Source organism: Pezoporus flaviventris, unplaced genomic scaffold (assembly GCF_033815535.1).
Source record: "Pezoporus flaviventris isolate CSIRO_AGI_PZ_B2104156 unplaced genomic scaffold, CSIRO_AGI_Pfla_v1 ptg000083l, whole genome shotgun sequence".
In the NCBI taxonomy this organism is placed as follows: Eukaryota; Metazoa; Chordata; class Aves; order Psittaciformes; family Psittacidae; genus Pezoporus; species Pezoporus flaviventris.
Window position 1 is genome coordinate 7822461 of NW_026892631.1, and position 27808 is coordinate 7850268.

The window sequence follows — 27808 nt, forward strand, 5'->3', positions numbered from 1 at the left end:
AAATTATCAGAAAATTGATATGGCAATCAGGGTTTATTTTAATGCTAGTCTTATTCCTAACAAAATTTATCATAATTTTGTGTATTTATTCTTCTACTGAGTCTGTATTCTTATGTGATATAATATTCCCTTGCCTGTTTAAGTACTAAATTGAGATTTTATCTTCTCTTTTAGAAAGCTCTTGTACTGTCTTTACTCGTAAGTACATGCACTCATACACAACAGAACTGTTAGTGATCATATTTTTCTGTGCTGTGGATTGCACACCCTGGATCCTCAAGCAATACTTCAGTCCTTTTTCTGTGATTCATGCCAAAGCTCTTGTTGAAGAGGGTTTAGATCCTATTCAAACTAAAGGGCATGACTGAAAGCAATAAATCTGGTTCTTTCCCTAGCTAACTCTCTTCTTATACTGGTATGGTTCAGGCAACTCCTGAATTAGAGAGGTCCAGGAACAGTTAAGCCTACTGGAACTAACTTGCATTACTGTGGGTTTTCCAAACTAAACAAACTTGGTTAAACTCGGTTCTTAAGAGAGGGTTTTACTTCAGGAAAAATTAATGAGATTTTCAAAGATGAAAATCTGAAAAAAAAGAAAGGATTTTTTTTTCCTGAAAACAACAAAAGTTCTATTAAAAATTGCATCCTAAGGCTCGAAACTTCGACTCTAAATCAATTCTTTTTAATCTCTCTAATGTGCAAGTCAGGATAGAAAATCTTGCAGAGATTTTCTTTGTGGTTGCTGTTATTGATTCCTAAAGTCCTCATTGTACTGTGGGATTCTGTCTTACCAGACCACAGAGATGCAGAAACACACTAAATCCAAGCCCCCCCCCCAAAAAAGTTATTAAAAAAACTAGCATTTAATAACCATCTTTTACCTTTAAAGCAAAGGTATCAACTAGGACACATGGTTACAATTTCAGATAAAAATGGAAAGTTGGGGATTTTTCCCATCTCAACTATTTTTAGTTGAAAAGCCAAACGAGGAAAAACTCAAAAGACCCCTCCAGATCTCTGCAGTCTGAGATGATCCTCCATCCTTCAGCAGTGGCAACTTCTTACAAGGTCTGTGGGAAATGTACACATTCCAGGAACAAAAGATCAAAACTCAGCAGCGTAATTTCTATGTTGGCTACAAAGAACTAAACAGCAATAGCCAGGGTTTCTCTCTTGGCAGACACAGTGGCTTTACTTGTCCTTCTGCCTTTTCTATTAGAATACTAAATCATTTATAAAGTAGTTCAATATCTTTGGTAGCACACTTAAGTAGTTACTAATCCCTTCACCAAAATGTGACTGATGGGAATTTCAGTTACTATCCTCTTATACCAGGGGGTACAAACTGTAGGGCTAGTGCCATTTATATTGCTAGCAGTGGAAATGTTGTCTCCTGTTTCCAATGAAATCAGAATCTGAGTAGCGGATGATCCTTTGTTGAGAAACTATGCTAAAATTGTAAGGGATACATGAGGGGAATCTTGCTCCCACTGAGGTCAATTGTAAAACCACCAGTATTGGAATGAAGCCAAAATTTTACCCTAAGTTTGGGGGATTCTAAATACTATTGTTACCTTCTAGTAAGCTCTGTACCATTTTTAATATATAAGGACATTATGTGTATTTCAGTAGCATTCAGTATAAACGTAAAAATGTTCCTTAGAAATTGCTGTTAAACTTACTATTACATGCAATTATATGAGCTTTTTCATATAAATATTACATGTTCAAAGCAACTTGAAATAAACTATATTTTAATGCAAAGGGCATGTAAATATATAATAGTATATAAATAACCCTTGTTGCTTGAACCAAGCTGCTACACCTCGTAATTTTCTTTTTGGTTTATTATAGGGCTCAACTCAAAGATGCTAATACCTCTCAATATTTAGCATATAGCTATATATTATGTAGTATGAGATATTAAAAATTTACATCCAAATACTAAATCTTGCCTCATATAAAAGATAACTTCATTTTACAGTTTCTGGGGCTGTGTGCTACTGCAAGTGCAAATACCTTATTTTCTGAAACTATCATTTACTTACTAAAAATGATTTTAAAATGTGAACAGGGTCTGGATTTTTTATGGATGGCAGATGAGAGATAAAGTAAACAGGATGCAGAATGACTGTAGTGTTTTGAGTATTGACACTAAGGACAGGAGGTGTTACATAATAAAGCACAGTCACAAATGATGTTTTCTTTCTTATAATGAGTGAAATCTGATAGAAATGCTGAAGGCAAATTATTCAGCCATAAATGTCATGCAGCCACTCAATGAAGATCTTCATTTGGCCTTGCTAGTATCTTATTTATATTTACCTTTTAAATTTTAAACTTAGGGCTTTGCTCTCCAATTTTGACATGAAGAGGATATTTTCCTTTGATACCTTTGCTCTTATTTCACTCCTATACCTTTATGTCCTGTTCTAGGTACACAACATAGGAATTTCTATGCTTAAGGAGCTGCAAGCAATGGTACATTTACTAGCAAAATAATAATAATAAAAAAAATGTGCTACATGCATCTGCAAAGTAAATGTTCACGCTCCTTCCATTTGCCAAAAACAATGGGCACTGAATATGAGTCATATTTTACTCAGTGATTTATTTGTAGATGGGATTCAGGAAACTGCTGTTTTTTCTAAACTCCCTGTTCCTTTGTAAAGCTACTCAGGAATTCCGTGGTCTTGGAGTATGTACTTCTCTTTGTCCTTTTGCATTCTCCCTGTCTGACTGGCATGGTGAATTGCTAAACACATTGCAAAGCAGCACCATTCACATCCATGCTAAAACATAATCCCTTGTATAATTCCCCTCCTCCCCAGCAACAATTTCAGGAATTCACAAATAAATCAGTGATTTTATTTCAACAACAAAGCAGAGGCAAGTATCAAATACAAAGTGCACTCTGGGTCTCCCCTACCCCACAAAAAAAAAAAACAAACCCAGTTCATCTTTGCACTTAATCCAGTAAAATTCTCCTCAGCATCACATTCCCCACTCCCAAACTTAGTTGCCACCAGCTGCCTCTGGCAAGCATGTCCATTGCCAAGTGTGATGCCAGCCACCCACTCCCTCCTGGGTGACACCTGGTACCCAGGACCCCTCTTTCCTCTGCCCAGGACAGCCCCGCATCGCACCCCATCTCTGGAAGACATCCAGATAATGCCCTCCTCCACTCACCCAGCCTGGCAAAGAACAGAAGAGTGATGGCACCATGGTTGGCCACAGAGACACGTGGAGGACAGGGAGGAGAAGGCGGAGAAGAGAGGAGCCAGGGATGTGGCAGGGAGGGAGGGGAAGGAGGGAGATCCACTCAAACAGATGAAACTCCATGCAGGCCTGGCCTCCTATCTGTCCCCTCCACAGAGCGATGGGGAGCGAGCTGGACTGGCACCTTACCTTCGCTGCAGTCCTTGCCCCGGAAGCCCGTCTGGGAGCAGTCGCAGACAGCTTGGTCGTTGAGCACCGAGCAGACGCCCCCGTTGAGGCAGACGTCCTCCCTGGCGCACAGGCGGCTCTGCTCATCATCCAGCCGCACCTCCTGGCTCTCCACCGGTGACGCCTGCGTGTAGTTGACCCGGACGTCCGTTATCCAGCCCTTGAAGGGCTCACGGTCCTTGACGGAGGAGAGCGTCAGCTTTAATGTTGCCGACCGCAGCTCCGGCGGAAGTCCCCCTAAGAAGAGGCCACTGAAGACAGTCATGTCCCGCCGCTTGGACTTCACCTCCACCCATTTCGCCTCAGCCCGGTCGATGATCAACGTCGTGTTCTTGAAGTGGCGGCGGATGACGACGGCGTGCCAGAGGTTGTCATTGACCGCTGTGTCGGAGAGCAGGGTGGCGGGCTCGGCACAGAAGATGGAGAAGCTGAGCTGTAGCCGCCCACCCTGGGTGAGGATGAGCTCCAGGAAGTCGCAGAAGCCCTCATCATCGAAGTAGAGCACCAGCCCGCTGGAGCTGCGTGTCTTCATGTTGAAGCTCATCTCGCTCTCGCAGCATGCGTTCCACTTGGGGAAGCGGGTCCACTGGCCCTCCGCCCCTGGGAACTCCAGCCCGCTGCCCAGCTCGGCCCAGCAGCCCAGCAGCAGGGCCAGCCAGAGCAGCAGGCAGCCCCCGCGCCGCACCAGCGCCGCACCCATCCTGCGCGGCCTTGGGCGGGCGAGCGGGGCGGCGGGGCCGGCGGGCGGCGGCGCGGGGGCCCCGGCGGCACACAGGGTAAAATCTTGCCGGGCACCGGCCGCAATGGGAAGTTCGGGCACGCTCACCCCCGCCCCGGGTGCGGGGGTCACTGTGGGGGACTCCCCGGGGCGGGGGGCGACAGGCTGCAGGTGCCCCACGGGATGGGATTGGGTGTGGGATAGGGTCCGGTGCCACCGGAGGGGACCCACGGTGGGGGGAAGGTGCCGTTGGGTCTCTTCACTGGTCGGCTGGGATTAGCAAAAGGTGTCCAGGGGCAGGTGAGTCAGCAGAAATTTTCCCCAAAGCCAACATTACCAAAATGGGAGAAAAAAAACAAAATCGATGGCAAAACCCTTCTCCAGGTGGATCCACCAGCTTGGCAAGACCGTAACAATATCCCGGGATGTGTGCACCTCCTTTTACATCCTCTCCACCAGCTGTAGTTTCCCAGGAAGCCAATTACCAATCCCAGTGCTGCCTCCCTAGAATGGATCCTCTTGTCAGATCACGGACTGTCTGCCATGGTGCTAGAGCAGCGTCAGCAGACGACAGGATTCATCGCTCATGGTTTCCTGAGCTGCTTCAATCCCAATGGGGTTGAAACCCAGAAGCTGTCAAACAGCCGAGTGGCTACTTGACATGCAAAGCCTGACAGCTCCTCTTCTGTTTGCTTGCAAAAGGCCAAGGCTAAGATCCAGGGGGGTGATTTTCCTCTATTGTTTTTGTTTCTAATCTGCGAGGAATTGAAACAGAATAATAAGAAATTACAACTAAGAACATGTTAAATCATAAAGTTGATCAATAGTGCACGATTGTGATTAACTTTTCATCTCAACTGCTGTTCCATGTTAGGAAAATGAACTGCTGCTGCAATTTTGGAGTTAGTGAGGAATCATAACAACTTGCAGCGCTAAACCTAAATCTTTGCACCAGATTTTATTATCACAAGGACAATGTTAAAAAGAAAACATGGTGCTTGTTCTGCGATTTACTGTAATTTATTTATGGAAATAGCAGCACCTGTGAAGCTGTAGGGTCCTATTAATGCAGATGATGCTCCCAAGCCCAATTCTAGTTCTTTCCAATACAGCTCAAAAGCGTACAAAGTGGACTGAGCTCCCAGCAGGAACTGGCAGGCTGCACTCTACATGGCACACCCACTGGTTTATTTTCATGGGGAGAGGAAGAATTGCAATGGTTTCTTAGAAGGCTTTTTGAAAATTTCCAACCACATTTTCCTCTGCCACCTGGTTTCTTTCCCCACTGATATTCTCTGTTATGGCAGGGAAAATCTGACTCAAGCCAGCTCTGATGTTGACATTATTCACAATGCAGATCAGCTAATCCCAGGTGCTAGTCCTCTGAAATGGGTTGCAGTATTTTATGCATGTTTACTCAGCTGCCCTTATTTAAGGGACAACTCCTCCTTTTAAAAATAATATATATGCCACAGTTCACTCTCTTCCTCTGAAGAGGTCTCTGCATTCAAAGCATTTCAGCAGAGAGGCTCCCCTCTCTGTTTTTCTCCCCCAAGCCGCTATATCATTTCTGGAAGGTGTGCATTAGCAGATCTCTCCTGATGGAGGAGAGGATCTCCAACACCTTCCTCGCCCACCCCTTCCCCTTCACCTCCCTCCCATTTCTTAGCCAGCAGCGCTTAGGCAGGCACAGTATCATGTCCAAAGCTGCTGCCAAGCCCTTTGCTGGACTGGGATCTGGGGAGGGGGTGAGAGGAGAGATGAGCCTGCCAGGGTGAAACCTTCTTTCAAACAGGCACACACCTCAGCTGCCTGCACCTGACACGTTCTGAGCTGCTAAGTCACCTCCTACTCTGTCTTTATATTTAATTCCATCCCTCTAAATGTCAACACGATTATTTTTATTATCTGTCACATGCGAGGTGTGCAAGAGCAGCGAAAGGGAGGCGAGGAGAGCCCCCAAACTTGGCGAGCAGAGGCCAGCCGTGCCCAGCCCGCACCAGGCAGCACAGAGCCCCCCGGTTTGCCTCCCCTTTCCCCCGCAGGAGCTACCTCTCGCCCTGCAGCTACCAGCCGAGGGGCTCCCCGCTGCCGGCCGGTGGCTGCGGGCAGGGGCGACGCTCGCTCGCGGCGCCGGCGGCTCCGGCTTCAGCACCATGAACAGCTCCGCCCTGCGCGGCCCGGCGGGGCGGCGGCGGGCAGGCGATGTGGGGGAGGCCGGTCCCTGCGCCCGCCGGCGGCAGAAGCGGCCCCTCCGCTACCGGCTGCACCCGGGAGGTTGGGGGGCAGCAGATTTAGGGTGCGGGGGGCTGCGGGAAGCCAGGGCTGGGCGGCAGCGTGAGACACGATTTGGGGGGGGGACACGACTGAAGGCCGGTGTGTGTGTGTGTGTGTGTGTGTGTGTGTGTGTTCAAGAGGTTACGGGGAAGCCGGTCACTCGAGGGAAGCGGTGGGTGGAAAATGCGGAAGGTGGGCGCAAGGTGCGCGGGGCCCGGCGCAGGGGGGGAGGGTTGGCGCGGGGAGCGCAGCTTTGCGTGGGGCGGAGGGTGCCGGGAGCCCCGGGGACTGGGGGGGGGGTGGGGGGTGGGAACAGAGCAAGGACACGCGTGTGAGGGTGTGCGAGCTCCCGAGCGATCCCTACAGGTGTCCGCGGAGAGGCGCGGAGCGGGGATCCCACCTCGGGAGCATCCCTGCCCGCTGGCCGCCTCTGTCTGCGGCACCGGCTCTCCCCTCCCGCTCACACAGACACAGACGCACACAGCAGCGGCGGCAAGAGGGAGAAGAGAATGGGAAAAGAGAGAGGAAAAAAGAAAGAAGGGGGGGAAAGGAGAGGAAAAAATTATAGGGAAAAAAAATAAGGATGTAAAGACTGGGGGGGGGGAGAAAGAAAAAGATAAAAACTCAAGGGGGGGGAAGAACCCCCCCCCCCCAACCTAATCCAACCAATTGCTTATTTATTACTGTCGATATACACACAGTGTCAATAAACAGCTCGGACCTGTCTAGTCATTTCGGAAGCAGAGGGACACTTCCCTTCTCAAAAGAGGACAATTTATTAACACATATCTCTATCTCAGATGGGCTCTCAAGTACCAGCCATCCCTCCCAGCAACGTCCGTGTGAACACACATGTATGCAGCGAGGAACAGACACAAACCAACAGAAATACATCTATTGCAGTCAGCGCCTCACCGGGGAATTAACGTGCTCCCCCCACCCCTCCACAACCATCTTTTTTTGCTTCCAAAACGATGATTTAGTCACAGGTGCCCCGATTGAGCCTTTTCAAATTAGAAAAAGAGAGAGAGAGAGAGACACCCATAGGTCGATAAATCCTTAAACGCCAGGTTGGTTGGCATGCACAATCCCTGGCACCATCCTCATTGTATGAAGCACTCGGCATTGTCTCCGGGTGCGGGGAAGACCAAAGAGTTCACAAATTACCGGATGGAATAAAAGGATCTGAAAAACAACCTTGCTGCAGCCAAAGGGAGAAGCGCTCTAATTCAAAAGCACACTTGATAACAGCTTCATTAATCTTTGGCTTTCATTTCTACGTAATTTCTAGAATCAAATCCTCTCCTAACCGATGGGAATGATCGATTCTGCTACCTTCCCGGTCTGCAGATGTATTCATTTTAATATGCTCATGATATAATTTCTACCCCTTCAAAAAAATGCATACCATCAGCAGGAACCCGAACAGTTCCAAACACGTATGGAAGCAGCCGGGTGCCCTCTTTCTTCTGGCTTACAATAGAAAATGTCCCAAATTATCGATGCACTTCCTGCACAAACCCCTCGCCGCCGATAAATCACAACAATATTGCGATATTCACCCCCAGTCGCCGCTCTCCAGGGCAGCTCACGCCAAGGGAAAACATGCAGCGGGTGGATGCGAAGTCTCACAGACCCTCTCCCTCCTCCTCCTTTGAAAGGGGTAATACATCACCGCATCCAACCTTTAACTTCTCCCTCTGTTCCACCATCTCCCCTCATGGCCATCCACCTCTCACAACGCAGCACGCAAACCCACCGCCGCCTTCTCCTCCGTCTCCTCTGCCACTGCCTCCGCCGCCGCGAAGCGGGGCTCGTCCTCCGCGCCGCCCCGGACGCGCCTTACCTGCGCGGGGTGCGGCGGGCCGGGGCCGGCGCGGCTGCCGGGGCTGCCTGTGCCGCTCGCCGGCGGAGCGGAGCGGGGCGGGCGCTGCTGCGGGTGCGCGGCGGCGGGAGCGGGGGGCGGAGCCGCTGCGTGACGCCGCCGCGCCCGTCTGCCCGCCGGGGGCGGTGCCGCGATAGCTGCAGCACCCTCCGCACATCACCAGCCCCGCCGCGGTGTCTGGAGGGGGTGAGGCGGAGAAACACCTCTGCCACCCAGCCGGAACTGCTGTTCCTCGGCGTGGCTTTTTTGGGAGGGGGTGTGTGGTTTTGTTGCTGTTGTTGATGCTGAGCCAGCAGTGTGCCCAGGGAGCCAAGGAGGCCAACAGCATCCTGGCCTGTGTCAGCGGTAGTGTGGCCAGTAGGGCCAGGGATGTGATCATCCCTCTGTACCCGACACTGGTGAGGCCGAACCTTGAATCCTGTGTTCAGTTCTGAGCCCCTCATGACAAGAGAGATACTGAGGTGCTGGAGCAGGTCCAGAGAAAGACAACAGAGCTAGTGAAGGGCCTGGAGCACAAGTGTGATGGGGAACGGCTGAGGGACCTGAGGGGGGTTTAGTCTGGAGAAAAGAAGCCTCAGGGGAGACCTTATTGCTCTTTACAACTGCCTGAAAGGAGGATGGAGGCAGGAGGTGGCTGATCTCTTCTCCCAAGGAACAAAGGATAGGACAAGAGAAAATGGCCTCAAGCTGTGCCAGGGGAGGTTTAGACTGGATATTAGGAATAATTTCTTCCCCAAAAGGGTAGTCAAACATTGGAACAGGCTGCTCAGAGCAGTGATGGAATCACCGTCCCTGGAAGTGTTCACAAACCGTGTAGATAACACCCTAAGTGACATGGTTTAGTGGTGGCCTTGGCAGTGCTGGGGGAACAGTTGGACTTGATCTTGAAAGTCTTTTCCAACCTGGTTGATTCTATGATTCTATGTTGTTATTATTTTTCCCCAGAACTGAAGCTTGGAGGATTCTGCACAGCCTGTGGGGAAAATGGAGGTAGAGGCTCGTGACCAAGGACTGTATCTACAACCATTGGAGAAGTCTTTGGTAAAGCCTCACTGCTCTCTGGTGCGGTTTTAAACCTACCTGACACGTTGCCTCCAAACGGTCACAAACTATTAGAGGAATTGAAGGTTTCTCATGATCATTGGGTTTAGCTGCAGTGAATGTGTTTGATCATGCCAAACATACTTGGTTTTGCCTATTGACTGGCATTTAACTTTGTACTCAGTAGCCCACATAAAGGTGATGAGTTGATTGTAGATGATTTGAATGTTGCCTTAGCCAGTGGCCTGGGAACTTACTAGCATAGAAAGTGTTGTTTATCACACTAAGTCTCAAGAGCACTCCAGAGTTTTCTGTGAATGGTCTGTACAAGCATACCTTTTGTTGTCCAGGATGTGAATGTAGCATCTTAGTTTTGACCTGAAACGTCAGAAATAAATGTAAAAACCCCTAAGTCATTCTCCCACCGCAGTCCCAGAGGAGTTAGCCTTATGAGTTATTTTTTCTTAATGAAACAGGCTTTCTCCCAGACAAGTTTGATGAGGTAACCAAGCAACATGTTAAGTAATGGGAAGAAAAGCTTGCTAGATACGCAACGTATCTTGAGTATAATCAGGCCTCCCTTTTGTTCAGCTAGATGATATCCATATCCAGTTATTTTCAGAGTGAGGATTTCTCTCGGCAGCTCTAGTAACTTGACCCATGCAAAGAGAGCAAGGAGCAAATATCTCTTCTGCCATGAAAAGTGTATAAATCAGAGGCTGCAATAGGATAAGTGATGCGCAGTTCTAGAGGAGCAAAACTGTAACCTGGTGGAAGTCAGTATTCAGTGTCTGTGGGAATACATCTAATGTAAAACATAATATTCTCAATCTATGGCCTTATTTTGCTCATGATGAACACATGGTTCTTACATAGGGAGTATCAAAGCCAAAGCCCAGTCCGCCCTGGAGGTGCTGGCATGGTGGTGGTGCTGGCAAAGGCAGAGGAGGATTCTTCTGTCTTCTAACAGAGGGACAGCTCAGTTATTCCAGCAGTAGCCAGAGGATGTTCATGTTCTAAATCTGTAGTACAAAGCCTGCCACAGTGAGAGGAGGGCTGGGAAGAGCCTACATAGGAATGGAGCAATGAGACATTACATGAGCCAGGAAGACATAGGGAGATGTAGGGAGAATACAATTTCCTTAATTTAACGGTGTTTTTTGGTTGAGTTTGAGGAGCATGTATTCCTTCTGTCATTCTCAGCAATTGTTGCAGCATATGGTGTCATAGCTGATTCATTCTGAAGCAGCACAAAAACAATAAGAGGAGGAAGGGAGAAAAAAAAAAAGAACCACGACTTCCAAGCCATCTATCTTTGTAGGTCTTTCAGCTTGACAAATGTATGGAATACCTTGTAAGAAGCACGTGGCCTTACAGAAACCTGACTTTCTTCTGCATAAATTAATGTTCCATGTTATACCAAAATATTTATAGGTTTTGAAAAGTAAAGAGATAAAAGCAGCAATGATAAATCTTGGAAACAAACCAATCATATTTTCTGTCAGAGAGAATGCAGCACGTTATCCAGCTTGCAAGTCTGAGACCTTTTGGAGGTTTCAGACTTGGAGGTATATTGTCAGAACAAAGTGCCTTTGAGTCATTACAAAGTACATATGTGAAATTGTCCAACAGTGGTAGTTTTAAATAAGAGATTTGTTGGCAAGCTGAAGTGAATGCTGGGGCTGTCTCAGAACCACGCACATGCAATTGGCATGGCTGTCAGAGCTAATAAAAAGAAGTAACCAGTCAAAGAGGTGCAGAAGAAATAAGAATGATTCTACTGAGGAATAAAGAAAAAGCAACACAAAACACACAATTAAGATGGAACTAAAGGTGCTTCCAGAGAACACTGGTTATCTGGGCAGGTATCAGGAAGATGTGAGAAGGAACAAAGTTATTTCTGGGATGGAGACAGCAGGAAGTGTTTTAAATATTTGAAAGAGAGGAAACCTGTTTCTTTGCTGAAGTGCTACAGGGTATGTTCAATAATGGGGTGGTTAGATATTGGGGATACATCAAAGCTCTGTTCTGGTTGTAATCACTCCACATCTTTCCCTTCTTTGGAGCTATCATCAGTAATCCTTCTGGACTAAACTGAACCTTTGAGAAGAGCTCCAGACCCACCAGAACGTTGTGGGTTTCAACACCTGTTGTGTGTTTGAATACAAGTTCTTTTCAAGGACAGCCAGTAACATTCTTTTGAACAATTCAGTAATACCTTTAGAAGATGGTCCAGAGTGAAGAACAAACAGGATGACATAGATGTGTAGCAGAACTAGCAGAGCGGTATGTAACTCTATACAGCCAGTGAGGTTTAAAGAAATACAGAGGAAGAAAGTTATCATTTCTGCCCGTTAGCTACCATGTTACTAGGCAGTCTCAGCTGTGGGTAAAGAAAGTAGTTACATATACAGTAAGGAATCAGAAGATACCCATTTTGGAACAAAGTCAGCCCATTACATAGATCCTCACTTGCTCAACTCAAACCAATTGAAGAAAATTTTGAAGCGCTGGAAGATCTTGAGGTAAAAGAGAGAGATAAACCTTTATGGGATAAAACGAATTGCAGCAAATAATCAAATATAGTACTGGAGGTATTTGACTGAGTTACACTTTGAATTCAGAAAACAGAACTGAGAGGCATCTAACTAAAAGTGGATTGGTTTTGATAGTGTCTCTAGATAACGTATTTTTTGAGCTAGCTTATACATAACTTTGGAGGATTGAGGTGTTAAAAACTTGCTTAAAACCAATTCTGAATGGATAAATAATAAAGGAGCATACTTACGAGGACTTAAAGTATTTATTGACCTTACACGTAGTACTGGCTTTAATGATATTTCCAAGTCTTCTGCTATTTCAGAAGGTATCAGCTGTGTTTAGTGCTATAATATTCTAGTTACAATGAGAAGATTGGAGACACATTTAGTTTATAGGTGGCTTTTGGGCTCCAAAAGGAGTTTTATCCAAAGAAAACAAACACTATCAGAAAAGGTGTAAGCATATCAGAGAATCAGAAGTTATTTGTGGACTCTTGGTAAAGTCAAAATCTCAGCTGACCACAAACCATTTCAAGGCTTACACGTTAGTCCTTTGAAATAACTGCTTTCTTATATTTACTGTTATATAGAAAAATTAGCATGACACATGTTCAAAAGAATTCAACAGTGATAAGTAACATCCTGATGAAAATCCCCATTTGATCCCCAAGATTAAAATCTTGGGATGATTCAGAGATTAAGGTAGGTTCGGGTTTTTTTTTGGCTTGGTAGCTTCATTGCAAGGAATTGCTTAAAGCACTGAAAAACCCAGACCTGTTTAGTAGTTCAAAGCATAAATATAGGTGGTATCTACGTATATGAAACATGTGTGAGACATTGAATTAAAAATTGTATTACTTACTAGGAGTTGCATAACCAATCTGTGGGTTTGTCTGTTTTTCTGTTTAATTAAATGAAAGGAAAACTTGATGGGTGTGAAAATAATCATATTCCTACAACAAAATCTTCATTGAGGAATGTATAGTGTGAAGAATACAGGAGCTACCAAGACCTCAAAAATCCTTAAACTGCATTTTAAAAGACATCAGTAGTGACAAGAATCTATAGTTTGATGGCTCTAAGTCTCACAGCTGAAGATACAGTATACTTTCACACACACTTGTACTAGATGGCCTTTCAACGTCCGTTCCAACCCAAACTATTCTATGATTCTATGATTATACCAGTTCTAACTCCAGTTGTGCACAGGGCTTGACTGATGGGCACAGCAGCACCCATCACCAGGATAAATCTATTATGAAAGACGCCGAATTAGCTCTTCTGAGCTGTACAGAAGGTCATGTATCAGCTAGCCCTGTTGATGAATCTTCAGTGGGTTTTGGAATGGATTATGATATGACCCAAGTAGCAAAGGTTTTCTCACCAAAGGTGCAAAATGGTGCAAAAGGTCCTTCTTAATGTATATGTTTGGATTAGACAGCCTGTATCAGTCAGCTGGGCAAAACATGGTAAAACAGAGAACTGATGAATCAACTGTCTTCTAAAGCACATTTGGTTTGGTATTAACTCTGTTCATAAGAAGGCTGTGGTAGAATTTTCTTTATTGAAGGGTTCAATAGGATTGATATGAATATCAATACGGTGGGGTTTTTTTAATTGTAAGAGTAACTTTCATATTAATTATCTTTGCTACTTACAAGAGAGGCCCCTATATTCATGGAAAAGTGATTCTTTTCTGTGAATCTTTACGTGATAACATGACATAATGTGTCAAGTATTTGTATCTGCATGCAGCAGACAAATCTCAAGGCTGTCCTTCCAGATTTGAGTTTAAGAATAGTACATGTAAATACTGTGCAACTGAATGCCTCTGATTGCAAAAATGTAAGGAACTAAATCAGTTTTAAATACCCAAGTATTCTCTATTTCAAAAACTGGTTTCAGTTTTTAAGCAGCAAAGTATAAGCAATCTTTTAGCTTAAAAGCAGAATTGAAGAGAACAACAAACTGTTGTATGTTGCCATTGAGTGGACAACAGTCACCAGAAGTACTTGGAAGCTCATGTCATCCCATAACTCTGTGGAATCGTGTGCTTGAAAGAAATGTGTAAGAAATCCCACAGTAAGCAGACGTGAGGTTAATATTTTGTTGCAGTCTCCAAGACAGATTATTTTAAACCCTGAAGTGTTGTGCTTAATATTTCTTAAAAAACTCTTAGAAAACTCATCTAAGTATTTTATAAATGTTGCTCATATGATTTCCCATAATTCCTTTAAAAATTTCACTAAGTTCCTACTCCTATGTAATTGATGTAATTTATATGGAATTCATATGAATGCCATTTGTGTGTGATTTGTATAAATTTCCATGAAATCAGCAGCAGCAGTCATCACCTTCCTCATCCTCTCTGCTAGGATCCTGGAGCTGCCTGGATATATCAGTGTGGTGAGGGCCCCTTTGTGTTAGGAGAGCTTCTGGGTAGTCTCTGTCATGTGGGGCTCTGAATGAAAACCAGGCTCTTTTCCAAGGACCTCACAGATTGAAAACCACAGAATGACAGAATCATCTGGGTTGGAAAAGGCCTTCAGGATCATCAAATCCAACCATTCCCCCAGGACTTGCCAAGTCCACCACTATACCAGTGTATAGCAAGTCTGTAAGGCTGGCACAACACCACAATATTCTAGTGTAATTTATCAGTGTGGCCAAATCATAGATGTAGTATGCAAATTAGTATAAGCAATCAAAGAAATTGCATCTTGCACAGCTGCAGAATTGGGTCTTACATGGGAACTTCCCTCGAAGGTGCTGAGTGCCCTCAGCTCCCTCTAACCACTAATGCGGGCTGAACGTGTCCCATTTTGAATCAAGCCCTTTGATAGCGTCAAGAAAATCTCTGATTATAATAATTTGTTTTATAATGTGTCACTCTACACTTATGAAAAATGAGTATACTTGCTATAATTCAAGTATTCTACAGATACTTAGCTGTACTAAAAGGGTGCCAAGTATACTAAAAATATATTACTTTTCATAAGGGTATAATTTCCTAGTAATCAGAAGATATACTCTGATTCAAAAATTGTTATAATTGTTAATGTTGGTGAGAATTACTAAGGCATCACAGCAGAGGGATATTTGTGGTGTGAAGCTGCAAATAGGTAGTTGAGATCATTGGTGTTTATACCATAAATGATACACCTGCTGATGAGTCTCACTAAGGGAATACTGCACTGTGTATTTTTACACTTCAGGGCAGCTTTATTGTTGGGATGCCTAGTTCAAATAACCTTTCACTAAGGGAAGTGAGAGTTGCCCTTTCCAGAAATTCCAGTACTAATTACTATTAGTTTAAATGCTTGATTCAGTTTATTTTTGTTTAGTCCCCACAGTCTGTCTTGAGAGTCCTTAGTGTTATCATTACTTCTTTATAGTTCAGGTGTTTGTAACACAGCACAAAAGAAAGTACCAGAGAAGGCAAGTAGAAGGCTCAGGGGAGACCTCATAACAGTCTTCAATACCTAAAGGGCACCTACAAGAAATCTGGAGAGGGGCTTTTGGCAAGGGCCTGTAGGGGCAGGAGAAGGGGGAATGGCTTTAAACTGACAGAGGGGAGATTGGGATGAGATTTTGATGAGATGAGGTTGCCCAGAGAAGCTGTGGCTGCCCCATCCCTGGCAGTGTTCAAGGCCAGATTGGACGAGGCTTGGAGCAACCTGGTCTAGTGGAAGGTGTCCCTGCCCATGGCAGGGGGTTGGAACTGGATGAACTTTAAAGTCCCTTCAAACCCAAACCAGTCTGGGATTCTATGAATAAGACAAGGAACTGAAAGAAAGACAGGTTGGAAGACAGCAGAGGAGACAAGTTGGGGGTGAAGTATGCTGACATGAAGTGAGAAGAAAAAAGCAAGCAACCAAAGTTAAAAAAGCAACAGTTGCTGTTGGAAATAAAGAAAGGGTGATGAGCAAAATGCAAACAAAAATATATAAAAGGAAACAGATCAAAATTGTTGCTGATGAAGCATTTTGCCTAGAGCCAAAAAAGAAGTAATGAGGTGTAGGACAAATTATAAATACTTGGGCATCTTATCAGTTTACAATAGCCCTGAGGAACAAAGAAGAGGGGGAGTTGACTACATGGCATATATGAAGGAGACAGAAGCAAACCCTGGCCAAAAAGAAAAGCACATATCTTTAGTTGTATTATGATCATGCCAAGGTCAGAAATAGTATGAGAGCAGATTGGAGCTGTTGGGAGAACTCTCTGTGGCTGCTTCTCCTCCTGTACCTAGTTGATGCACATGGTGTGTTGCACAGCAGGATTTTTTATGGCTGATCCCATGGTGCTTTCAGGGTAAATTTGACTGGAAAGGGTAAACTTCCCACTGCTATAACTGAATATAGTTCTTGTGGTCCTGTTGGAGGGGAAAAGTCACAGAAGTTTTTATAGTAATATTATTTCCCTTCTGTTCAGCACCAAACCCACTCACTTTAAGATTCAGACTAGGCAATATTGCTTTTGCCTTTTTTTCCATAATACTAATAATGTTTCTGGTCTGACCTTCCAGATAAGTAATGTCGAATGTGTTAATGCAGCTACCATGAATAAATTCTTAGCAGCGCTTTGTCTATAGCTCCAGAGTTCCTTCTAGTGCCACCTGCAAACACCAAGAAATGCCAGCGTATTGGACAGCCTATTCTCCCAGCCCAGGAAACTACTTCTTATACCCAATACGGATATTCAGAATTTCTGTAGGATCTAGAGGTTTGTGTCTCTTTCTGAGAAATATGCTTCTCTGATGTCAGGATGTAAATTGCATTTGTGTTTTTAATACCACCAAATTAGCATTTGCTTCGTGTAATTTTTGATCCATACTCTCTTTTTCATATTTCTGTTTCAACTGTTGCCCTTCCTCTGATGTGTTCAATAGATAGGGTTATTTTTTACTCTTTCTCTGTCATTCTTTCCAGCCATTTTGTGACTGCTTTCTTTGCTGACTACTTTTTTTTTGATTTAGCTGTAAATTTGGGCAAAAATACCATAGCTACCAAGACAGTAGGAAAAACAGAGATTTCACAGGGACGTACTTAATGGCAGGATAAAAGGTCAAGATACTCCTTATTTTTAACAATAGACTCAAGTTCTTTCTTATTTGGTATTTGGTAAACTCCTGTTTTGCTGAATGCATTGTGAAACAAAATTTTATCATTCTGTAGCTAGGTAATTCCAAATTGAACAATCCACAATAATCCAGGTTTTAAAGATCCAGATTGAACTCAGAGTACTAATCAGTAGCTATTCCCTACTAAGATTCCTCTATTGTCATAGATGATATGTGCTCTTTTGGTGATGTGTATTCGTATTTTCTTCATATTATTTTACATTACAGTTTACACTGTATTCCCTATACATCCTCTCAGCAACAAACTTCTTTGGCTGCAGTGACCATTAGAAAGGTGTCTTCATCTACCGACTGTTTATTTCAAGTTATTTCAGCATACATAGAAGTATTTAACTTGACAAATGGCAAAAAGATGAGATAATAAAAATATCACACTTTTATTTTAAAGATATATAAGCTCTATCATGTTCAAGTATTGCTAAAGCAAATTGGAAGCTTGAAATTACTCCACAACTTGTCTACAAGATACTGTTAAGTTCTGCGTTTATCAGATAAGCTTATAGCAATGTCTTCCAAGTGGATGGATCATTAGTAACTGACAATTTTTTGTCAGTATTGCTAGGTAGGAAAAAAATAGTTCTGGTGCTGCAAACACTGAAATTACCATGGTTATGTTGGTTATAGACGAAAGATCTGGTCTGGTATACCTCAAAACTTTGATCCTATAATTTAGCTAATGCAGGACTCCAGTAGGGCTTTCCTCCTGGTTCTGAGCTGATATTGATTCTTAGTTATTCAATGACTTAATGTTAGAGGCAGGGAAACACACAGATTTTCCTGATGCGTGCAAGTTTCTGGATCTTAAAATTATGCAAATTGAGCACAGTTTGCCCAAAAAGCAAATTAGCATTGTGCACCTGTAGCAAGCATAATATGTGTTTTTCAACGGAAGTAAGAAAATTCAGCACATTTTTACCTCATTAGCACTCCAGGGGTAGCAGTGACTTAATTCTTCGCTGTTGCAAGCTCTGTAGCTGTTACCCATAGATGTTTTACAGTTGTCCATAAAACATGTTTGCCAAAAAAACAAACATAAATTTTCTGAAAAGTATTGAGAAGACAGGGTAATGATTCATTTCTTTATAGAGCGAATTACTCTGTACAGGGTATAAAACCTTGGCATCCTAATCCTGTGGGGCATAAAAAGAAATGCCACTCCCAGAACTGGGCTGCTTGGCTTTAACACTTGAGATTTGGAAGCAGATACTTGCTATTGGGGATGCAGAAATCATACAGCACCTGTTCAGACCATATGAAGCTGCATTTTGGAAAGGAAGATTGAGATGAAAAAAACCTAGGAAAATCATGATTCTCACGGAATTAAATGGACTTCACTGTGACGTGGTGCAGAATGAAGGAAGGGAATGTAAAATCCCATCTGTTTACGTAGTTCTCTTGGTTCATGGCAGATTTGTTGTTGGATGGAAAAAGTAAGCTTCAAGTCTCCACAAGTGATAATCACTTTGATATGAGGAACAAAACCCAGCAGGTTATCACTGCATTTTTTTCCAAATGCAATTTTTTATCTTGTGTATTTGAATTAAAGAAGATAAAAAAATTTGCAGTGATCTTGTTAAGTTCCTTGGTACACTTTGGAAAAGATTGTTTTGAAAGCTTTTGTGTAATTGCCCTTGAACTATCCTATTATGTGAGTAATAATCCCTCAAAACAGCTTAGTTTTTGTTTCCTGTTAACTGAGTCACTAAAAATGTTCACCTTTTATGAAGAATGCCTTTATTTTCCCTGAGCTGTCCTCCTCCTATTCTTTTCAAGGTTTAATTTTGTTTATTTATTATCTTCTATGGATTTTTAGGTATTTTAGGGTTTTAATGACTTATTTTATATGGTAACTTTTATCCAATATGCTTTGTTGAATATTCATCTCGGTCCACAGGTGTCCCTGTAGATGTGATAGGTACTTCCAAGTAACATCTGAACTTTTCATTCTTTTGAATATGTACAAATCTGTTGTTAAAACATTTTGAAATTCGAATGTAGCTATAATATAGGATTCAACCATATTGAGCAAATTGACAGAGTGCAGCATGGAGCTGGGTTAAGGGTTTGCTCCCTTATTGTTGAACTGTTAAGTAGAAGTTAGATGGCAAACCTGAGAACACTTAGGAACATATAGCTGAAGGTACCTTCTCAGTCCACTGTTCAGAAAAGCTAGCAATTTTGAGAGGATGGATAGAGGATTTAATGGAGGTCAATACTGGGAAATAAGATAATACCAATATTATAATACTGTATGACCTTATCTAAGAGATTTGCTGAAGTGTTTGTCAACCCATCACAAAAAGAGTATTGCCAGATTTCATTACAGGTTCAGGAACCGGAGAAAAGAATCAATGACTATCTTGGGATATCATAAGATCACTCATCAAAAACTTAAAACACCAAAGTTTCCTTTATGAAGGAGAGTCATATGAGTCATATGAACATATGTTCATATGTCATAGGAACACTTAAAAGCAAACACATGACCAAAAAACCACCCCCATCAACAAACCCTCAAACCTACAGAATAGTCTAAAAGGGAATAGTTTAGAAGTTATACTTCTCTTGCCATATATAATGAGAAAGATATTCTGTAAAACTGAAAAGAAACTGATTCAAATCCGTGTGTGAAAATCTTGTCACACAGTGTATAATTGAACTATGAAATGCATTTGTACATGTTGCTACTGAGGCCAAAGACTAAGCGAAATTCCAGAAAGATTTGAATATTCACATAATGATGAAGAAATCACAAAATGTTGACAATGGTCACTGCCAACACAATTTTGAGGACAGTTAAACTTCAGGATACAACAATACCCTCAGCAGTTTTATTGGGATGATTATCTGCCATAATTATAGCATGCAATTCTTCAGTCTTCCTTTGAAGCCTCTCAATCTGACCATCACGAGAGACAGCCTGCCAAATTAGAAGGACCTTGATTCTGTTCCAGTAGGGAACTCAGAAAGAGCTTTTGCACCCACAACTCAATGCGTGTATGTCTTCTAGTTCCTTCAGTGTTTTGTTTTTTTTTTCCTTCCAGTATAATTGTGGTGTTGCTGCATCATTTTGTAGATAGACGTACAGCTGCTCTGCTCATGCAAAAGTTAGCCAGCTGTGTGCCAGCTGTTAGCATAGCACTATGTCTGAGCTAATGAGCCTTGCTGGGGATTTTTTTCTTCCATAAATGTTCCAATGGCTCTTAATCAGCAGCAGATTCTCCACTGAGTGATGTATGACATAGTTTTCTCTGCTCTCTCATCCTTGTGTAGCTGTACTGTAGCCTGTATGTGGACATTTAGCGACCTGTTCAGTAAATGGGTATAGGCTACTTAAATTTATAAAGTGTCCACAAGCAGATGTGGATTTGAACATGATATAGTCCTTATTTTATTTATCAAAACAGGTGTCTGCGAACAGTGTAGCGTGTTCTTTATTTGCCTTTTTTCTTTAAGCCTGTGGGATTTTTATAACTCAAGCTGGTAACATGAATATTTGCACAAATAAAAGGTATTAAAGATATTGATTTGAGTGTTACTGTGAAGCAAGTAAAAGGGATTGTGAACATCAATAAAACTGAATTCAGGACCAATGTTTTAAAAATGTATATTCATAGTTGCAAATATTCCCTGCAGTATTTACCCTGTTCTGCTCATAAGAAACAACTGAGAGATTTGGGGAGAAGACTTTTCTGATACAGCATGTTTTTTACTTACGTAATTAGGAACAGACAGCTACTGTTCGCACTAACGGAGCTTAAAGATTATTAATACATCCATTCTCCCTTCTTTGCATTTGAAAGAATTTATCACTCATTAGTACGTTGTCAAAGACAGGATTATGTCTTGGTCCTGTGTGTACTCACAGGGAAACCCCTGCCAACTTCTTCAGTTGCTGCCAGGAAGCCAGTGAACAGAACATGTTTTCTGTTTCAGAAGCATGGAAAAATAATAAGCATTATCTTTAAAAGGAGAGTCATAAGAATGGGAACTGAAATCATGATCCTAGGCAAATAAAAGGCCTGTGCACACCTGTCAAGACTGTGGTCAGGGAGTCTCACCATCCGTTCCAAGAGACCCATGAATTTTTTCCATCCTCATACAGTTCAGGGAAGCCATGCTGAAAGCTGAGTAGTTAACATGAATATCTGTTATCAGAGAGATCTTTGGAGTTAAGGTGTTCAACTTTGACTAGTACAGGACATTCCATCAGCACAATGAAGATAAATAAATACTCCTTATGGCATAAATTACACAACATAGTGTGGGTCCCCTGGGAAAGTAAGTGAAACTGTGACAAGGAGTTCCTGTTGCATAAATGCTGGCATTTTGTCCTGTTTACTCTGTTTGATCAATGGCTCTGTTACATAGGAACCTTCATATTAGATGATGATTGTAGTGTGAGTACTAATGCTCATTTGCAGGAGGCCAAAATATTTTCCTTTTCCACATTTTATTGAACAAAACTTTAAAGTCAGGATTAGTGGTAGGACCTTAGGACAATTACTTAGTGTGATGCATAGGTTAATGGCAGTTATATGGCCACTTCTTGCACATCACTTTGAATTATTATCCTTTTTTTGTTTCTGGAAACATAATTAGTCTGTGATGGATGGGAGGCTAAATTCAGTACTTGGGGTCAAGCCACACCTTATAATGACATAGCTGCAGATACTTTCTGCATTTTGAAACATTCATTTGCATCCAGTCTATAACAAATCTTTCTAGCTTTTCAGGCCATTTAAACTTAGAAATCCATAGACTATACTTATAGCAGAAAACTCCTAATACTTTTCAATCTTCTCCTGCCCTTTTCACCCACCTACTGTGTAACTGATAGTTGTGGGGTAATCCAGGATAGAAATGTCCCTTCTGCTTTTATGAAATACTGCTTTCTATTTTTAGGACCTTGACATTGAACTGGTGGTAATCAATATCTCTCTTGAGCAGAGATAACAGGATAATGAAAATGAATGTTCTGTTGCATTTGCTTGAACACTATTTGACAATGTACTTCACTAATATTTGCATATGGAGTTGACTGAAAAAAAATCTAAGAAAATACACTGGAAATACGCTAATTTATTGAATTTGAAAAATTGTGGAAATCTGCTAAATTCTAGGTTTTTAGGAGGAAATGGCTCATTTGATTGTAAAGCCTCTCATTATCTGTGACCCAACTGAGAAGGAACTTTAAAACCCGATGTTTTTATTGTGAATGTGAAATTTTAATATAGATATCTTTTATGAAAACATTAAAACCATTAAATTTTGTTTGCAGAATGAAACAAGTACTGAACAGAGGATTTTCTCTGAAGTATGAATTGGCTTTCTTTGTATTCTTTTTCATACTCTCGATATTTTTCAGGGCATGTTTTCATCAGGATGTTCATGTAACACGAAGTTCTTCACCATTCAGACAGTTAAAAGGAAGAGTTATGCAATATTTAAGCCTTATTTAAGACTGTGAAACAGGGAGGAGGTGAAAAATACATATTGTATAGGCTGAGTGTGATGCCTAGGCATAAAGATTAATTTTACCTAAGAAAAGTGCTGGGCTGGGTATTTATTTTCAGAAGAAAAAATGCTCTGTCAGAGGTTTTAGCTCTGATTTATTTTCAACATAGAATTTGCCTGCTTAAATTGAGAATTTGGGCTCTCTGTACAGCTAATGAAGAAAGATAAAGTTAAGTTACTCAGGAGAGATTGAGAGCAACCCCTCTTGCACCTGTGCCATGCTGCAGCTTGGCCATCTCTGCGGAGCTGACCTGTCACATACCGTGAATTGCGTGTGCTGAAGACAGCACTTGAAACAATAGCAGTTGCAAAGCTTTCTGTAGACTGATCTATTTTTGTACTGAGCATTCATAAGAATGAATATGAATATGAACACCAGTTGAAATCTTATCTTTTTGCCAAATAGATCAGTTGAGGTGAACTGTTTTGTCCATCTCTACACAGAAATTAAAAATAATTAGAGAAGGACTGTCAAACTGTTTTTGACAAAAAGAAGCCCTTTCTTAAGACTACACCTTCATCTGGGCATGCATCATACACAGGTATTTTTAATATCTGATTTTTTTTCCACTTTAACTTATATAGCATATGAAAAAACTCCATTGGCTTTGATGAACTGATTTTTCTTTTGCTATAATTTGAACTGTGGACTCTTACCTTGCTGCTGTATCCATAGTAAGAGAAAACACTTTCAGTACATCTTCAGAAACTTTACATATGAACACTGCAGACCAGCAACCAATCAATCAACTTATAAAAAAAGCCCCAACTTTAATAATTTCAACCAAAGTGATTTCTTTATAGGGTAAGATTTTTTTCTTTATATATTCCTCGAGTGCAGTTGAGAAGCTCACAGATACTTGGAGATAAAAATGGAAGAACATGCAAATCTTTTTTTGTGACTATAATTTAAAAGCACATTTAATTGTATAGCTCCACTAAATAGAAAATACTTCATTTTTATTTGTGTTAGGGAGCCCTGGGGCTGGTAAGGGCTTATGGTGTCCTCAGGGCCCTAACGGTTTGTGTATATTATTTGTATTTTAAAACCCAGCATTCTCATTTTTGCCAAGGAGTTCCGAGGAAGTTGTGTGTTGGTTTCTATTCTTAGATGATTTTTTTCCTAAACAAAACAAACAAACCACCTAACAACAGTCAGTAGAACATCTGGGAAAAAAAGTGGAACCACTCAATAGGCAAGTATATGTTATGCCCAAATGAACACTCAAATGAGCATGCATATTTAAAAAAAACCCTCCTCATGAAGATGGAAATGACATTTACATGATGATTTTACTACTGCTGCTGCTTGACTTAACATATAAATCTTTAACTCTAAGTGAAATTTGGGGCCTCACAAATATACAGAAAACTCAAAGTCTTTATGTTTTTATGGCAACACCCCCCTCACATAAATTTATATAATTTTATTTGACCCTCATAGATGAATTTTGATAACTCAAGGTCACTGGATACTTATGGACAGTTTTGAAATATCGGGTAGCTTTGTTTCCTAGTTTTTTTATCACTTCAAGCTATCCACACTCAAGTTCATCAGTATTAAAATCCCCTGAACCGCACATAAATTCCTTTCTCCAATTTCAGCTTTTCTTTTTTTTTACTTCTTTTTGCATATTGCATAAGAATTTCTAATACATAAAACAGATAAATGGTTTATAATCCTAATAAATTCTGCTTGGGAAAGATTAAATTTCTGCACACTCACCACAGAATTTGCAAGGCAGCGCTACCATTACCAGGGCAGGCAGGCCATGGCTCCTCTCCAATAGTGAAGTTATTCAGGTGTCCTCTGCTTTTTCACCTTTGCTTGTTACATCCTATCACTGTACGTTCCACCAGAGACAAAGATTTCAGGGAAATCTGAATTCCTGTGCAGAAAAATGGGCCATAAATCTTTTAGGAACATGTACAATAATTGTCAAAGAAAAAATGATATCATCTACTAAATTTCTTCTGAAGAAGTTTAAGGAGAAATCTAAGCCAGTCTCAGGCTAGTAAGAACACTGGCCTGGATATCACCAGCACTGGGGATTACATTGCTCTTTGCAAAGAAAGCTGTGTCCAGAAGCCCACTAACTGATGGTGGCATAACAAGATTCGTGGTCTTGATGCAGAGCTTTACCAGCTGAATTTCAAGGAATCATTTTTTTGTAGTTATTGTTCAGTTCATGGAAATCAGAATGAAAACACAGATTGGTTGGGGGGAAGGGGAGGAGGGGGGAATCTATTTTCCGCAATTACCGGAGACAATGAGAAGTAAGAGTTTCCCAAGGGAGATCAAAGTCACCAACTGCATTTTTTATATTCATAATTCATTTCCTGGGTCTGTCTTTGCATGTGGGTAAATCAGCTTTGGTAGCTGATAACAGCAGGACACTTTTTCTGCATATTCATGCATACATTCATCAGTAGCTATATGGTGGGGGGGGGGGGGGGGGGGGTGCGAAGAGATCAGGTTGTGTTTATTCCTCATCTCTCAATGTTGCAAACAGTAGTCCTGACTCACTTCCTACTCCAGTCCCACTTTTGCTTAGATGGGGAATGGAGTTGGGGCACACAGAAGAATAAGAAATGTATTATTATATGTTGCTACCCAAGAAGTGTAATATTTCTGAGAGTAACAGTACTTGAAACAAGAGTACAAGGTATCAGAAAACATCCATAGTCTCCATTGTCTCCATTTCTACAGTTATGAATTTTGCTTGGAACTATATTTGAGCTTGGAGAAGGGATAAAAAAAGGATGGAAAATGTAGCAATCAGAAAAAAGCAAATTATTGTAAAGGAACTCTGTGGTTTTATTTTTCGCTTGTCTTATTGACTCATTTTAGAGGCAGGCACCTGAAAAAATCAGACAAGTAACTTAAAATATGATGAGTACCTGGGGGGTAGGATGGAAACCAAGAATCTATCTAGTCTTCTTCATCAGCAAGAATGCCTTTGAAAACTATGTTGCTAGTTGTGAGCAAATTCCTAATTATAAAAATCTCTTGATCTTTCTCCCTCAGTAAAACATACTCTCTTAATAGCAACTGTTTCAAAGTTTCATTACCAAAGAGTATTTCTGAATAGGTTGATAATGCTTTCTGCAATAAATGTTTTCAGTTACAATATGCTCAGAGTTTCTGTAAGCGTCTTGACTCAAAAAAAAAAGGAATATATGCCTGCATTGTAATAGAATCTTTCTTACTGTTTATTGATTACTTATAATTTCTTACTGGATGAAAAGGTAGGTCTCTTCAGAGCTACGAGGAGTGCTGACTCCAGCCAGGCTTCCTGAATTGTCAAAGCATACACTGGTGAAGAAAGGTTGTTATTTCCATTTAAATGTGTAGCTTGATCTAGAACCTGGCAGACTACAGGGTGTAAGCAGTAGTCATGTATCCCTAAACAAGTATTGCACCAGTTCTTTTGTAACTTTATGATTCTTTTCATAGCCAATTTGTCATTAAAAACTAAGCTGTTTGCATATTGTACTGTTTCTTGCAATTGTTCAGTAATTATTTTCCCAATGGGAATACATATATATTGTTTTAAGCTCTTTTGTGGCCAAGAACATATTTGATCTGTTTGTAACGTTCCCTGTAAATTTACATTGCTATATAAATATTTATCAGAAATAGCAAGAGCAGGCTTGGTTTAGGCCCACACAAATGCAGGAAGACCAGCTGCACTCTTCAGAAAGAGCTGGTAGCACATGAACTCTCTTTCAATCAAGACTGATGAATTTATTAGCATATGCGAGATTGTGTGGGAGCTTATCTGGTACAAAATAACATAGCAGAGGAAGGAGAGTTGATTAGCAGGGTGTCTTGGCTTAGTAAGTGATCTTAGTCCAGGTATAGCATTACTTAAAGATTTATCAAGGTGGATAACCAGCTCAGATGCTGGTCACCTGTATCGCTCTCAAAATAGTTCCTTCAAAACTTTGAAACACTCATCTCTAATGGTTTAAAGAAACTTGACAGTAAGCAAGCAAATAAGTTGCTAAGACAGTCATATACGAGTCTCGTATAATAATACCATCTTCCTATGCTCCTCTATCTATTATGATATAAGTAAGACATGTTAGATCAGTGCTTTCGGATAGGGTGTCTGTGTTTATACAGAATTTGCCTTGGTGAACTCCATCTGTGACCAATTCATTTTATGGTACAAATAAAGTTTTACAATGAAATAAAAAAAATTACCCCTTTTAGTAATGATGCATATGGAAAGTAAATGTCAAAAGATACACCAGAGTTCAAGGCCACTAATTTGTATTCATTTCTTATATCTGCTTTTAGACTTTAAAATTAGTCATTGCAGTATTTTACAAGTGCCTTTACAAATAAGCTATTGCTTTCAGGCCCCCATTTACCATGATGCCTATCTGCCATTTTAGATACCAAATAGGCAGTGTGCTGCATCTTCATGACAAGACGCCACAGGCAATGAATTACATCTTTTAAACAAAGAACGTGAATTTGTCTGGTATCTTGGAGAGAAGTATCCAAAACAATACTGCTGCTAATATTGTCGTAGTCTTAAAGAAACCCTCAATTTTTTTCATGACATGAAAATAAATGTTTTGGAAGATTATATATTCTCCAAATACAATGGAAAGGCCTTAATACTAATATTTTTCTGAGAAAGAGAAGTATCTTTAAATGTTTGTGCAAAACATGCGTGCTATTTTTACACAGTGACAATAATGTGGGAAAAAGAAAAACATACTTACGAGGACCTCCCTGTCCTCTATCTGCCTTAGCATAGCTCCTAGGAGGATCTGTTCCATCATTCCCAGCAAAGAGGAGAGGCTGACAGGTTGGTAGTCCCCAGCGTTCTCCTTTTTACCCTTTTTAAAAATGGGTGCAATGTTTCCCCTTTTCTGTTGCCAGGGCCTTCACCTGACTGCCAGGGCTTCTCAAATATCATGCAGAGTGGGTTGGCAACTATATCAGCCTATTCCCCAGGACTCCGGGATGGATCTCATCAGGTCCACGTCCAGAGCCTCATACTTGTACAGAGGCACCTGGGAGGGCAAGATAGGGAAGTGGAGCGTGGACTTGCACCCGTTCGTTCCTTTTCCTTAAGCTACTGCCTTCAGTCTGGCAAGGGGGGGATTCAGGACCCTGCAGATCTTGGTTTTCCTTCTGCTGGCTGTTCCTGCTCTTGTTTCAGAGAGGTCAGAGCCTGGTTCCACCACAGAATCATAGAATAGTTTGGGTTGGAAGGAAC

The 27808-nt window shown here is 41.6% G+C and overlaps 1 protein-coding gene and 1 long non-coding RNA gene across 23 annotated transcripts in view; both read right to left on the reverse strand.

The window, feature by feature from the left end:
• NRXN1 (neurexin 1) overlaps positions 1 to 8394 on the reverse strand; it is a 680000-nt gene extending 671606 nt beyond the window's left edge. For 18 of the 22 annotated variants that reach the window (XM_061475295.1, XM_061475294.1, XM_061475283.1 and 15 more), the window contains exon 1: positions 3409 to 4920. In XM_061475295.1, the coding sequence (XP_061331279.1) occupies positions 3409 to 4147 (739 nt within the window). In that variant the 5' untranslated portion in view covers positions 4148 to 4920. Of the gene's footprint in view, positions 1 to 3408; positions 4921 to 8201; positions 8218 to 8288 lie in introns of those variants that run through there. The other 4 variants (XM_061475305.1, XM_061475304.1, XM_061475274.1 and 1 more) reach the window with 2 other exon arrangements.
• A 9328-nt stretch (positions 8395 to 17722) lies between these two features.
• LOC133280509 (uncharacterized) lies at positions 17723 to 27492 on the reverse strand. Its single transcript, XR_009747194.1, has 3 exons — positions 27315 to 27492; positions 24295 to 24457; positions 17723 to 20336 (listed from the first exon to the last, which is right to left on the reverse strand). It is a non-coding gene; the product is annotated as an uncharacterized LOC133280509 (long non-coding RNA).
• Positions 27493 to 27808: the final 316 nt, after the last annotated feature.